A 12,323-nucleotide genomic window follows, 5' to 3' on the forward strand; every position below is an offset into this window, starting at 1 on the left:
TAATATACTCTTTTACTTCTATGCTTGTGGTGTTTATGCTGTCTTGATTCTCAACTAACTCAATGAATTATAGTTCCTTAGACGAATGTGTGTGGTGATTAAGCTATCTTGACTTTGCTTTCTACTTCCGAGGTTGAAGGGAGGAAAGTGATAAGGAGATCATGATTTGAAAATTCATAATTAAAAAACATTTTAACAGTTTCTTGTGGATTGGTTCTGGTTCAGGATCATCTGTTTCTTTCTTCTTATCCCTTAGCTATTTCGTGCACATTAGCTAGTAATAAACATCAGGCATCTCTCTTAATCGCCTTAATGTGTTAGAGTATTCACCTTATAAAAAAAACTCATCATACTCTCACCGTGATTAAATTGTTTGTACGCAATAAGCCAATAAGCAAAAACATGAGTGTTGTAACAGTAAAAAGTAAAAACCCTAAACCTTGTTGGGAAAAAGGAAACAACAGAACTCGTCGGAAAAAGGAAACTAAACAATCGAAACTTTCCTTTTTTTTTGTTATATAAAGAACCTTTTCTGCTTATAAATACATGAACGTCAAGCATCACACATGATCTTTTCTTCGAATCGAAAACAAAGTTTCTTCGAATCACACATCATCTTTTCTCAGTAGTAGAAGTTCAGAAAGTTTCATAGTGTTTGCAGTTTTACAAGGTCGTCAAACACGTTTCTTAAAAAGAACGACGAATGAAATGAAGAGTAACTGACACCACACTACACTTGGTCTTGTCTGAATGTCAATGTGAATCCTTTATCCACTTTTCTCTTATGCTCTGTTCTTACAAACGCTACAGACCACAAAAAAGGTCTTATTGGTCTGTATGGTAAATGCAAGTGGGTGTCGTACATATTTGAACAAATACATTCTTTGTTCTTCTCAGGGGAGAGAAGGAGGAAATGTACACAAGGGAATGAGCTTATATTCACAGGGGACTGTTTTCTGATTTAGACAAGCTGTTGATGAAGTTCTGTGATCCCAGAGTCTCACCTCACTCCCCGGTACACGGCACCAGGTTGAAGATCATCCATGTTTTCTATGTTCCTAAAACCATCAACTTGCAGGCATGTCCATCCCCGTCGAGCCAGAAAATCGCGGTAATCTTCTTCCGTGTAGAAGATTTTCTCTTCTGAATGGACTGGTAACTGGTTGGATTCATCATAATGGCATACCCTAATGGCAAGTCCTGCAAGATGGGTTTTGCATATTGAGAATTCAGTAAACTGTATCCGGGGTCATAACACACAATCCAAAATATATTAATGGTGGCAGTTTTTGATCTTACCATCATCAAGATGGAGTAGATAGTTCCCTAAAGGCATGTCTCGGTCAAGACAGCGAACAATTTGATCTTCATCTTCTAACCAAAAAGCCCGTCGAGTTCTTAACCCAAAAGCAGCTCTGATTGCTTCTTTGATTGCTTCGGCGCTACCATCAACACCAATTCTTCTTGTATAGTCTCCAAATTTCACTGTTATGACCCTCCCACCAAAAGGCTGACCATGACCATCACCACCTGCTTATAAACAAGAAACAGAATAAAGCTCCAATCAGTAATAAGAGAGACAAAATCAATCAAGCAGGGGAACATAGGTTGTGAAGCAACCTCAAAATGAGAGTGATTTTGGTTCTCAAGAATTAGAAAACAATGATTCTTACACATGTTACACCATGAATGGAACATAATGATCAAAAAAGACTATCTTTGGCCTTTCGGAAAATTAAACTTTTGAGGCTCAAGTTATCTAAGCTTTTCTGAGACTTGCCATTTCCAGGATTCTCTCTCCAATTCCAAGGAGTAACTCCATTTGCCGCAACAGCATCAACTGCAGTGATTGCAAGTGGATGACCATCATGATCAAGACGCCTTTCAAGGTTTAAGGCTGGCCTGCCATTAGCTGGACCATAGATATAAACATTTATCAAAACACACACACACATCCTCTAGAAACTTAACTAAACACCTTCTAACAGAGAGACCCACGGCAGTCATGTTCACCTCTTTGTTTCAATTACAGAGAGAGATATCAAAATTACAGATAACTTTCCCCTCCCAAATGAAACTCATTGTTTCCAGTCCCTAATGCTCAAGAAGCAAGTCAACACCTCTAGTATTGCTCACTCAAGGAGGATATTTACAACAACTTATAAAAAAACAAGCTTCAAGAGGCAATGAACGAACAAATATCGCCTCTTTGTATATAGCAATGTATAATAAACACACAAAAGTGATATAGATCAGTACCTTCAACGGATCCAAATGAAATGCTCGCATCATCAAATCCTACAATGCAAAAGATAAAAGTCACTTACTACTTAAACAAAAGAAACTAAAATCACAAAATCCACAAAACCAGATTCATTACCAAAACCATCATCATCTTCTTAATACATTAATGCACACCACATTAAAATTCTAGTATCTTCTCAACCTAATCTACAGATACGAATCTAATCAACACAAACCCTAAATCACATTTGTAATTTCCTCAAAACCAAATCAAGAAACCTGCTAATTCACAGCCAAAGCTTATACCTTTATCACTAAATTGCATAAAGGAATCAACTTTAGCAGTTGTAGGTGGTGTACTAGGGCTCTTATTAAACTGGGTCGTTACTGTTACTTTCTTGCTCCTCTCTCTAAGAATATCTTCAATCTCCTTGTAATAAGACATCTTAGCCGATCCATTACCTCTATCATGATACTTGGCTTTCTTAAACTCTTTCAATAGATTCCTCCACTTATCCGTACACATGGTCGGAGATCGATCAAACCCCTTCTCTCTCATCTTAGACGAAATCTGTTCCCATAGATGTTTATTGGATTTGGATGTATTGAATAAACTATCCATACCTCTACGGAACATGATTAAGCTACGAGTCTCGTCTTGAACCCATGTCTCTGCTCTTTTCTTCGGAGCTTTCACTTCGTGATCCTCACTACTGCTTTCCCCGAGGAGAATCTGTTGAGGCTGCTGCTGAGATTGGTTGAGATGATGATGATGATGGTGGTGATGATGATTGTGGTTTTGGTTGTGATTGTTGTGGTGGTGAGTTTGTAGATCTGTTACTGCTTCATTGGTGGTGGTGGTTGTGGTGGTGACATCGATCATCATATCGCGTGTTGTGGCGGTTGAAGAATTGGGATTATCGTCTTCGTAGTAATCAGTCGGACGAGACTTGTCGGAAATGAACATTGCTGTGTCTCCGGAGAGACAATTGGATATGATGTTCCTTGTTCCCACCACCGTCAACACACACAAAGCCCCGAACACAATTTGATATGTGAGGAGGCCAAATAGGCTTTTTTACTTTATTTTAATTTTAGGTTTTTTTTTTATAGTCTAAAGATTTTGGGTTTGGAAACTTATTCATAAATCATAACTAACGATTTGACCTTTTATGTGATATAAAATGTTTAAAAAAAAACAAATATTTAGCACAAAATAACGATAAACTATATTGAAAATTATGTTGTTAGATAGTACTAAAAGCTTACAAAACCAGTATTCGATTTCGTAAAAGATAACATTACTAAAGTATCGATTTAATTGTTACAGTTATAGTGATTGATAACTAATAAAAATGATGTCTTTAATAAAAAAACTGTTTCGAATCCAATATCTTTTTTATGAAACCGCCTTAATTGATTATCATATTCCTAAGATCAAATTCAAAATACATTTTCGACAAACATAAATTTCAAGTTCATAACACAAACTTGCTAGAAAATTTGTACTCTACCTATAAATTTTCGAAATAGCATTGCTCTTTTCAGTAGAGAGTCCAAACTCCAAAATCAAGGGAATGAGATTTGATTACATCGTTAGGACACTTTTATGTTCTATGACCAAAGTAGCACCCCACTTCTTCTCCCATTAGTCCAATCCACCAGTAACTATAAAAACCAAAACATCAACATTCACATGACAAATCTTGGCAACTTGCTTCCTCATCAAAGGGGGAAAACAAAGTTAAAAAAAAAAATAAAGGGAATGAGATATACAAACACTTTGACACATACTCTTTTTGAATTTTGAAACGAAAACAATGACAAAACTCTAAACCGAAATTAGAAAAACTCAACAACCAAACCGGAAACCAAAACAAATTGAACCGATTTTATTACATTACATCAAACTGCGTCATATAAAATAGTGTTACGGTCGGCGATAAAGTTTGGATTTTTTTTTCTTTTAAAAAGCATATTTTTGAAGTATAATAATACAAGTGAGAGGACCTGGCTGGCCAGACCAAACCCATTAAATAAAAAATTTTAAAATAAGGGAATAATAAAAAAAAAAAAAAAAAAAAATAGAATTTGAGAAAAAAAAAAATTGATCGGCCATCGGAGAGAAGAAAGAAATGATAGATAACTGGATCACGAGAAGACACAAATCACAAAGAAGAAGAAAGAAAACAAAAATCAAGAAGAAGAAAGAACAACAACAATAACAATTTCGTATTGAAGCAAATCCAAAAAGGTCTAATCTTTTTTTATATTTTATCTGAAGTCAGTCAATAAAACAACAACGAAGGAGGAGGTTTTGGAAGAGAACTTGAATGTGACTCTCTTTTTTTTTATTAGGTAAGTTTGTTGTTTTCTTAATTCATCGTTATATCTCATGTTGACCTTTTTCATTTGTGCAATCGGTTTAATTTCGTGATTTATCTTGTTTTTGATCTATGCTTTGTATAAATGTAATGTTTCTAAAATTTGATTTTGGGGTTTTCAGATTTCGATTGTTCTCAGGATTAGACTCTAAAGTTTGGATTTTTCTTTTCTGGGAGTGGTGGTTTTTTTGTTTTCCTAAGTTTCTAGAGTGAGTAAAGAAGACAAAAATATGATTTTTTTTTCTCTATTTCAGGTTCTTGATTTAACTATTTTGTGGATATCTTGCTTTGATTTCAGATGAGTTGATGAGTTTGTTCTTCTAAGGGATTGCTTTTGTAATTTGGGAAGAAGTATCTGAGTTATGTGGAAACAGATTATAAGTAAGCTTCCTAAGAAGTCTTCTTCTAAGAACCATTCTTCATCTACTTCCAAAACTAGTGACAATGGCGCCGGTAAATCAGGTAATTCTCACGCCAAGAACGCTCCTGCTGTTAAACCTGCTGCTGATTCTGGTTTTAGAGATGGGAATTCGAAAGGAAACGGTCCGTATGAAGCTTTGCCTAGTTTTAAAGATGTTCCAAATGCAGAGAAGCAGAGCTTGTGTCTGAGAAAACTCAACTTGTGCTCTCTAGCGTTTGATTTCTCGGATCCTACAAAGAACGTGAAGGAGAAAGAGATCAAGCGGCAGACGTTGCTTGATCTTGTGGATTATGTTGCTTCTCCCAATGGGAAGTTTAGCGAAACTGTTATCCAAGAAGCGGTTAAAATGGTTTCTGTTAACATTTTCAGAACCTTGAATCCTCAACCGCGTGAGAATAAAGTTATTGATGCTTTGGATTTGGAGGAAGAGGAGCCTTCTATGGATCCTGCTTGGCCTCACTTGCAGCTTGTCTATGAGATTCTCCTCAGGCTTATTGCTTCACCTGAGACAGATACAAAGCTGGCCAAGAAATACATCGACCAGTCTTTTGTCTCGCGGTTACTGGATTTATTTGACTCCGAGGATCCTAGAGAAAGAGACTGTCTCAAAACCGTTCTGCATCGCATCTATGGTAAATTCATGGTTCATCGTCCTTTCATAAGGAAATCAATCAACAACATTTTCTATAGGTTTGTTTTCGAGACTGAGAAACACAATGGGATTGCTGAGTTCTTAGAGATTTTGGGAAGTATCATCAATGGATTTGCTCTGCCGCTTAAAGATGAGCATAAAGTGTTTCTGGTTCGAGCTTTGATACCTCTCCACAAACCGAAATGCTTACAAATGTATCATCAGCAGTTGTCTTATTGTATCACACAGTTTGTGGAAAAAGATTGCAAACTTGCTGATACAGTTATAAGGGGATTACTCAAGTCTTGGCCGGTCACGAATAGTTCCAAAGAAGTCATGTTTTTAAACGAGCTAGAGGAAGTATTAGAAGCTACTCAGCCACCTGAATTCCAACGGTGTATGGTCCCATTGTTTCGCCAAGTTGCTCGGTGTTTGAACAGTCTCCATTTTCAGGTAATTGCTTAAAACGTTTCATATATATTCACATTGCATTTACAGTTTGCTGATCCTGAGAAAGAGGAATGATAGGAACAGTTCTTCATGAGATTGAAATGTGTGATATTGGATAGCTTAAAAGCTTTGTGCTCATTGTCGAAGTTGTAGTGAAAGCTTGAGTCTTTATACAAGAAGCACAAAGAAAGAACAAGAAGGTTGAGTCTTTTTTTGGTTCTTGATTTGCTTGCAGGTTGCAGAAAGAGCTTTGTTCTTATGGAACAACGATCATATCGAGAATCTAATAATGCAGAACCGTAAAGTTATACTACCTATCATATTCCCTGCACTGGAAAGAAACACTCAGAAGCATTGGAACCAAGCTGTTCATAGCTTAACGCTGAACGTGCAGAAGATATTTAATGACGTCGATGCAGACTTGTTTAAGGAATGTCTTGGTAAGTTTAGAGAAGATGAATCAAAAGAAGCTGAGATTGGAGCAAAACGTGAGGCCACATGGAAACGGTTGGAAGATATTGGGAATCAAAAGCAAAAGAGTTCATTGTAAGATGTTTTTTCTTTTAGTTGTAGAAAGAGAGGTTTTTGTTCTGTATTTTTCTCGTTTTTTACTACATTGGCAAATTTGGTTTGTTTGTTTTTTGTTTTCTCTCCAGAAACCTTAGTGAGAAAAAGTTTCAGATTCGTCTTCTTTGAAGAGATTGCGAAGATTTAAGATCATTTTTTGTTTTGTTTTTGGTCTTCTTGTTTGTTAAAAGCTTTGCTAATGGGTTCTAGATCAAAACATTGATTCATAACATATAAAACGTACTCCCTATAGATAGCATAACTATGTAACATGGTAATATATAAAGCTAGTCTTAAGAAATGTTACGGTTCAAAATACATGAAAGAGAGTAATTAAGCAAAGTTTTAGCTATGAGATATTAAACTCTTGAAATAAGGAACAGCTCTATGAAAAAGATGATTGTACATTAGAGAGTAAGAATTTGTTTGTGGATCATACTTCACCAGACCTTCACCATAACGATGTGTGAGTAGGATCTCCTTGTTCTTCAATATCGCCACCGGTGTGCATGGCCGAATCACATGCTTTCGGGTCCACTTAGAATAAACCCTTCCAGATACAGACCATGATGAAGAACAAGATCGAAGATCTATAGTGTAAATCTTTATCCATGTCTCTTTTGATGATGATATTTGCAAGCTCCAAATCTCTTGGATCATTGTACGGCGCTTTCTCTTCGACATGCAGAGATGATTATCCAAAATGCACAGGTCTATATGGTCTGGATGTGAACGAGAAACTGGATTATTGGGAAGCAATCGAAAATTTTCAGTTTGAAGATCAAAAACTATAACTTTTGTCTCGCCATTGTATCGTTCTGTGAGCCAATAAACTGATCCGTTCGTGGACACTGGTGACTGGTCGTCAAATATCCGGTAGGTTGGCGTGCAATCCAAGTATCTCCAAGTGTTTGTCCTAAAATCGAAGACCTCGCACTCGGTAAATCTTTCGCTTAACCTCCCGGCGTCAGAATTGTATAGCCACACCAATTTATAATCACACATTGTGGCCTTTGCGAACGCTAGTCTAGGGGTAGGCATATTGTGTATGATAGCTAGTTTCCCGAGTGTATGTTGCCTACTTGCCTTTTGCATAAATATATGAAACCTAGGTTGAGGAAGTTGTCGGAACCACCTTGTGGTCGGGTTGAGTACGTATATGGATTCTCCCCACTTATCATAGACACAAACAAGACCATTGCAGCTTCCAGAAATTTCGATTAAATGTGGTTGAGTGATGTAGAGAAGATTGAAGACTCGAAGAGAAGCAGATTCCAAGCACAATGTCTTCAACACATAATAGTATTCATGTTTGGAGATGAATAGGAATTTTGGATGATCATTTTTGGATTGTTCGAGGAGCCTCAAGTGTTTCTCCGTGAAATATCGAGATTCAATAGTTGATCTCCATTGTTTTGATACGACCTTGAATCGAGCGTTTGATTCGACCGGAAGCCTCAAGAGGATTTCTTCTAGGACGTCGTATGGTAGTACTCCATGATCGTTATTATATTTTCTTCTTCTTCTTCCCTCTCTGTGTGATGATGATGCAATCACTCTCTTCTTTTTCTCCATTATCGATTTCTTGTGTTTACGGATGTCTCTGAATATAATGCCTTCATCGTGATATATATATATATATATATATATATATATATATATATATATATATTTCCATTAACAACTGAAATAAATTAGTATCTATATATATTAATAAATACATAACATTATTAGTAGATTTTATTTAACATATGTCAAATAGATTTAGACTTTATTAGTCCCATAGTATCCACATCATATTTTTTACTGTTAATTTTCAGCTATTTAAATAGAATGAAATAACTAAAATATAGTTAGATCTAGTTACAATTAGGAAAGAAAACTTGAAATTTAATTAATATATATGAAAGTAAATGTTAGGTTTCTTGCGTGGAAATAGAATTTGAGAAACCACAACAATCCAAAGAAAACAAAAGCGATTGAAACCAGATGTTATATAAGCTCAACCATGATACTTACTTGTTTAAAGATTTTAACCATTGATCACTTTGACAAAAGAATAATAATAATAATAATAATAATAATAATAATAATAATAATAATAATAATAATAATAATAATAATAATAATAATAATAATAATAATAATAATAATAATAATAATAATAATAATAATAATAATAATAATAATAATAATAATAATAATAATAATAATAATAATAATAATAATAATAATAATAATAATAATTCAATGTAAAAACCATAATCTTTTCTGAGTTTTCACTTTTCCTAAACAATTTTTTTAACAAACATTATTGACCCATTTTCTAATTATTATTATTTGTCTTTTTTTTTTTGTAAAATCTAAAAACACAAAAGCAAAAACTATAAACTAAGAATAGTAAAAAAATATAGCCTTGCTTGCTAGTTGCTTATCAGTTCCCACATTATGAAAATATCATTTTGCGCGTTAACATCTCATCCCAATTCAGTAATCGATACACGTATTTCTCAAATTAGCATAGAATTAAGGCTCAAGTTTTTTTTTTTCTTTTTTTTTTTTTAGGCTTAAAAGCTTAAGTTGTTTCTTAGATTTTTCATCTCTATATAAAGGGATGTTGTTGGTAGTGGGATCATTGTGAAAATTAAACAAGAATTAAAAATCAAATATAGAGAAACAGTTCAAGAGTGACGCAAAGCTAATTATTGGTGCAGGCTTGCAGCCGAATTCGGGAAAGACAACACTCATGCGATTGCAGAGAAAATCGGCATGGATTATAGTAAATACATAATTACCAGTAACTTTTTTTGTTCAGTTGAATTTTTTTTAACATTTGTTAAATAGAATTAGACTTTGTATTCCCATTGCACATAATTTTTAGTTCTAATTTTCAATAATTTAAATTTTTAATTAAATAACTAAAATCTATTGTTAAATGCAGGTCATTCATAGCAATTTTCTTTTTATCTAAATAAGCCATGCCCATGCATAACAAATTACTTGCGGCTGCAGCCAAATTTACGAGAGAGAACACACATGTGATAGCAAAGGAAACGGGGATGGAGTAAAGCGAGGTTCAGAGACGTCTTCACCACCTGCTCGACTCCAAGAAACCCGAACCACCAGATCAGGAGAAGCCGGAAGGAAGGAAGCAAAAATATGTACGTTCAGGCCCCAAGAAACGGATTCAGCTATAAGAAGCCGTCATATTAGCAAATGAACGTAAATAATGCATGCATAACAAATAGTCACCGTTGATCCAAAATGTAATTTCACACGCTATTGGTTTACACGTGTTTCTTGATTCAGTTAAAATTAAGGCTGAAGGTTGTTAACTAATTATGACATTTATATTTTTCTTAGACTTTAAGATGTTTCTCACTCTCTTTATATGATCTATAAAAAGAGTGTATACAATTGACAAAAAGAGTAAGCAAATGACAGTAATCAATTATTTAATTTAATGTTAGATTTGAACCTATAATATATAATTTCTTATCTTTTTTGTCAGTGGTTATTATTTCCACCTATATTCTTATGTTTTCCTTATGTCTTACTTATTATTTGCTCTTCTTTATAATAGAGAAATATTGTTAAATAAAGTTAAATAAAATTAAGAATGGTACCTTAATGTAATATTTTAGATTCATTCATATTTAACAAACTTGGTTCTCGCAACACTGTCATCTTTAATTCTTATTTTCTTGTATATATATATATATATATATATATATATATATATATATATATATGTTAATAGGTTGTCTCAACGCAGACAAAAAAATCTGAACACACAAAACTCACTTTAGAATTTGGATAGATAATTTGGTCAGAATTCAAAATATTTCAACTAATTGTAGCAGACATTTCAGTTATTTTTGCAAACGAAAGAAACTCCAAAATTTAATTAGCTTATCACACAAAGATAAATTGAAGTAAAACATTACCAACACACATAGCTAAAACACAAGAATCTCTCATGATTCCCACTTGGTTCTTAATTTATCAACATGTTTAAACTCAAATGCCAACACTAGACTCTCGTCCATTCTCCTCAACTCAAAGCTCTCCACTAATACATAACACCTATAAAACTTCCAACTCGAACCTCTTCCATCAATTCTCTCAGATTTCTTAACCACTGCTCTTAGCGGTTCACTCTTCCATCCGAATCTCTCCTCTTCCCGTTTCATCTTCTCAATAACCACAGGTCTCAAACCAATCCTCTTGTCTGCGACCTCAAACCAAACAATCCCATTTTCATCCACACTTCTTGTCCTTTTTCCAGTCTCTTGTCCCTCAAGCTTCACAACTTTTGTTTCCACTTCAACATCAACAACAACCTCTTGGTTTTCGTTTTGAGCATTTTCGCAAGAGTAAACCTCTTCCCTTCTTTAAATAAGAACCATGCTATAATAAGTTGAACTCTTAAGCTGATCCTTTGCCTCTCTTTCCTTCACAAATATGAAAGGGACATACCATTTTCCTACCAAAACGCTTGTATTAAAATCACCTGGAAGCTCAGAACGAACCTTATTGTAAATACCTTTTGCATCATCTCTTAGACCAAAGTCTTCTGATGTCGAGTACTCAACAGTCCAATACTTTCTCTTGAGAAACTCTGGTGGTACCCCGTTAGGTGCAACGGATGTCGCAAAGTAATTTCTAGACAATGATTTTGGTTGATGGATCTCAAATTGTTGGTATATATCATAAGGATCTGGTTGTTGTGACTTAGCTTCAGGAACATAGCTGAAGCAAAAGCAGCAGGGGACTCTGTCTTCCTCTCTCGCATTAGTCGTAGCTTCTCTACAACACATAGTTACAAATAAAGACCTTATATAGAATACTTTCAAATCAATACCCTTATTTGCAAATTCTTGTGAATCACATCAAAAATTTGAAAAGTAGATTGCTTAAATCTGAGTCATACCCTGAGTGTTTCCCGCCCCGTTTAATGGCGTAGTAACGGTTTGAAGATAACGGTTGATCAAGAACCGGAATGAAAATGACCGGATCACGATAAGCAGTGGTCACGTTATTAACCGTGATGGTGTAATTCACAGTCAGCTTAGTGTTCTGTGGGAATGGTAAGCCTTTGAGTCCAGCCTCGTAGCAAGATCCGAAGCAACAGGTTGGTCTTGACTCTTCATCTTGAATCACAAGTACACCGGAGTTTGGACTTTCCGGCAACTCCGATCTGTTTCTTTGGCATTCCGACAGACGCCTTGTAACATACATATTTTTGGCTTTAACCGGTGAAAGATATTTCAGTGGTTTTCCAGTTTTTGAGATTCTTGTAAGTTTTGATTGGGTGTATATATGAAGAGTAGGATAAGACTAAAGTTTGTAACCCAAAAAATAAATAAAAAATATAAACTTCTAACGCGGTTCTGTCTAAAGACTTTTCAACGATCTTGACTTGGCTTTTATGGAAGTCTTTTTTTGGTTTCCTGGCCGTTTTCTAAGTCACATTTTATTTTCAAAATCTGTTACTTCAAATTTGGGAATCTGTTGGTATATACTCCCTCCGTTTCAAAATATAATATGTTTTGAGTAAAAGCACGCAGATTAAGAAATAACCACTTTAAAAAAGTTCAACCAATCATAAACAAGACTGTATAAA

General features: G+C 34.7%; 3 protein-coding genes and 1 pseudogene across 6 annotated transcripts; 1 reads left to right on the plus strand and 3 right to left on the minus strand.

The window, feature by feature from the left end:
- Positions 1–742: 742 nt before the first annotated feature.
- On the minus strand, positions 743–3,547 carry LOC104772381 (trihelix transcription factor GT-1). 3 transcript variants are annotated; one of them, XM_010497008.3, is made up of 5 exons: positions 2,551–3,547; positions 2,260–2,298; positions 1,781–1,912; positions 1,300–1,530; positions 743–1,200 (listed from the first exon to the last, which is right to left on the minus strand). In XM_010497008.3, the coding sequence occupies exons 1-5, from the start codon at positions 3,209–3,211 to the stop codon at positions 1,001–1,003; spliced, it is 1,263 nt and encodes a 420-aa protein (XP_010495310.1). In that variant the 5' UTR covers positions 3,212–3,547; the 3' UTR covers positions 743–1,000. The 3 variants fall into 3 exon arrangements, with proteins under 3 accessions (XP_010495310.1, XP_010495319.1, XP_087355610.1); XM_010497017.3 differs by lacking the exon at positions 1,781–1,912 and having other exon boundaries at positions 2,551–3,423; XM_087499484.1 differs by lacking the exon at positions 743–1,200 and having other exon boundaries at positions 1,470–1,530; positions 1,674–1,912; positions 2,551–3,423.
- A 648-nt stretch (positions 3,548–4,195) lies between these two features.
- Positions 4,196–6,864, plus strand: LOC104772402 (serine/threonine protein phosphatase 2A 57 kDa regulatory subunit B' theta isoform). Of its 2 annotated transcripts, XM_010497033.3 has the most exons (4): positions 4,247–4,602; positions 4,751–4,837; positions 4,927–6,133; positions 6,366–6,864. In XM_010497033.3, the coding sequence occupies exons 3-4, from the start codon at positions 4,991–4,993 to the stop codon at positions 6,678–6,680; spliced, it is 1,458 nt and encodes a 485-aa protein (XP_010495335.1). In that variant the 5' UTR covers positions 4,247–4,602; positions 4,751–4,837; positions 4,927–4,990; the 3' UTR covers positions 6,681–6,864. The 2 variants fall into 2 exon arrangements, with proteins under 2 accessions (XP_010495328.1, XP_010495335.1); XM_010497026.3 differs by lacking the exon at positions 4,751–4,837 and having other exon boundaries at positions 4,196–4,602.
- A 178-nt stretch (positions 6,865–7,042) lies between these two features.
- On the minus strand, positions 7,043–7,738 carry LOC104778709 (putative F-box protein At1g12855 pseudogene; annotated as a pseudogene).
- A 2,834-nt stretch (positions 7,739–10,572) lies between these two features.
- LOC104772419 (uncharacterized) lies at positions 10,573–12,086 on the minus strand. The gene is made up of 2 exons (XM_087499492.1): positions 11,631–12,086; positions 10,573–11,506 (listed from the first exon to the last, which is right to left on the minus strand). The coding sequence occupies exons 1-2, from the start codon at positions 11,936–11,938 to the stop codon at positions 11,092–11,094; spliced, it is 723 nt and encodes a 240-aa protein (XP_087355618.1). The 5' UTR covers positions 11,939–12,086; the 3' UTR covers positions 10,573–11,091.
- Between the last annotated feature and the right edge of the window lie 237 nt (positions 12,087–12,323).

Source organism: Camelina sativa, chromosome 3 (genome assembly GCF_030686135.1).
Source record: "Camelina sativa cultivar CO46 ecotype springtype chromosome 3, ASM3068613v1".
NCBI lineage: Eukaryota > Viridiplantae > Streptophyta > Magnoliopsida > Brassicales > Brassicaceae > Camelina > Camelina sativa.

What these genes read in the sequence shown, in the direction of transcription:
- LOC104772381 (XM_010497008.3), bottom strand. Translation starts at nt 3,211, where the DNA reads ATGTTCATTTCCGACAAGTCTCGTCCGACTGATTACTACGAAGACGAT. An exon ending in TTCATTTGGATCCGTTGAAG is followed by an intron (nt 1,913 to 2,259) that starts GTACTGATCTAT and finishes TCTATGGTCCAG; the next exon opens with CTAATGGCAGGCCAGCCTTA. An exon ending in GAGAGAGAATCCTGGAAATG is followed by an intron (nt 1,531 to 1,780) that starts GCAAGTCTCAGA and finishes GTTTATAAGCAG; the next exon opens with GTGGTGATGGTCATGGTCAG.
- LOC104772402 (XM_010497026.3), top strand. Translation starts at nt 4,991, where the DNA reads ATGTGGAAACAGATTATAAGTAAGCTTCCTAAGAAGTCTTCTTCTAAG. An exon ending in TGAACAGTCTCCATTTTCAG is followed by an intron (nt 6,134 to 6,365) that starts GTAATTGCTTAA and finishes ATTTGCTTGCAG; the next exon opens with GTTGCAGAAAGAGCTTTGTT.
- LOC104772419 (XM_087499492.1), bottom strand. Translation starts at nt 11,938, where the DNA reads ATGTATGTTACAAGGCGTCTGTCGGAATGCCAAAGAAACAGATCGGAG. An exon ending in CGGGGCGGGAAACACTCAGG is followed by an intron (nt 11,507 to 11,630) that starts GTATGACTCAGA and finishes TATGTGTTGTAG; the next exon opens with AGAAGCTACGACTAATGCGA.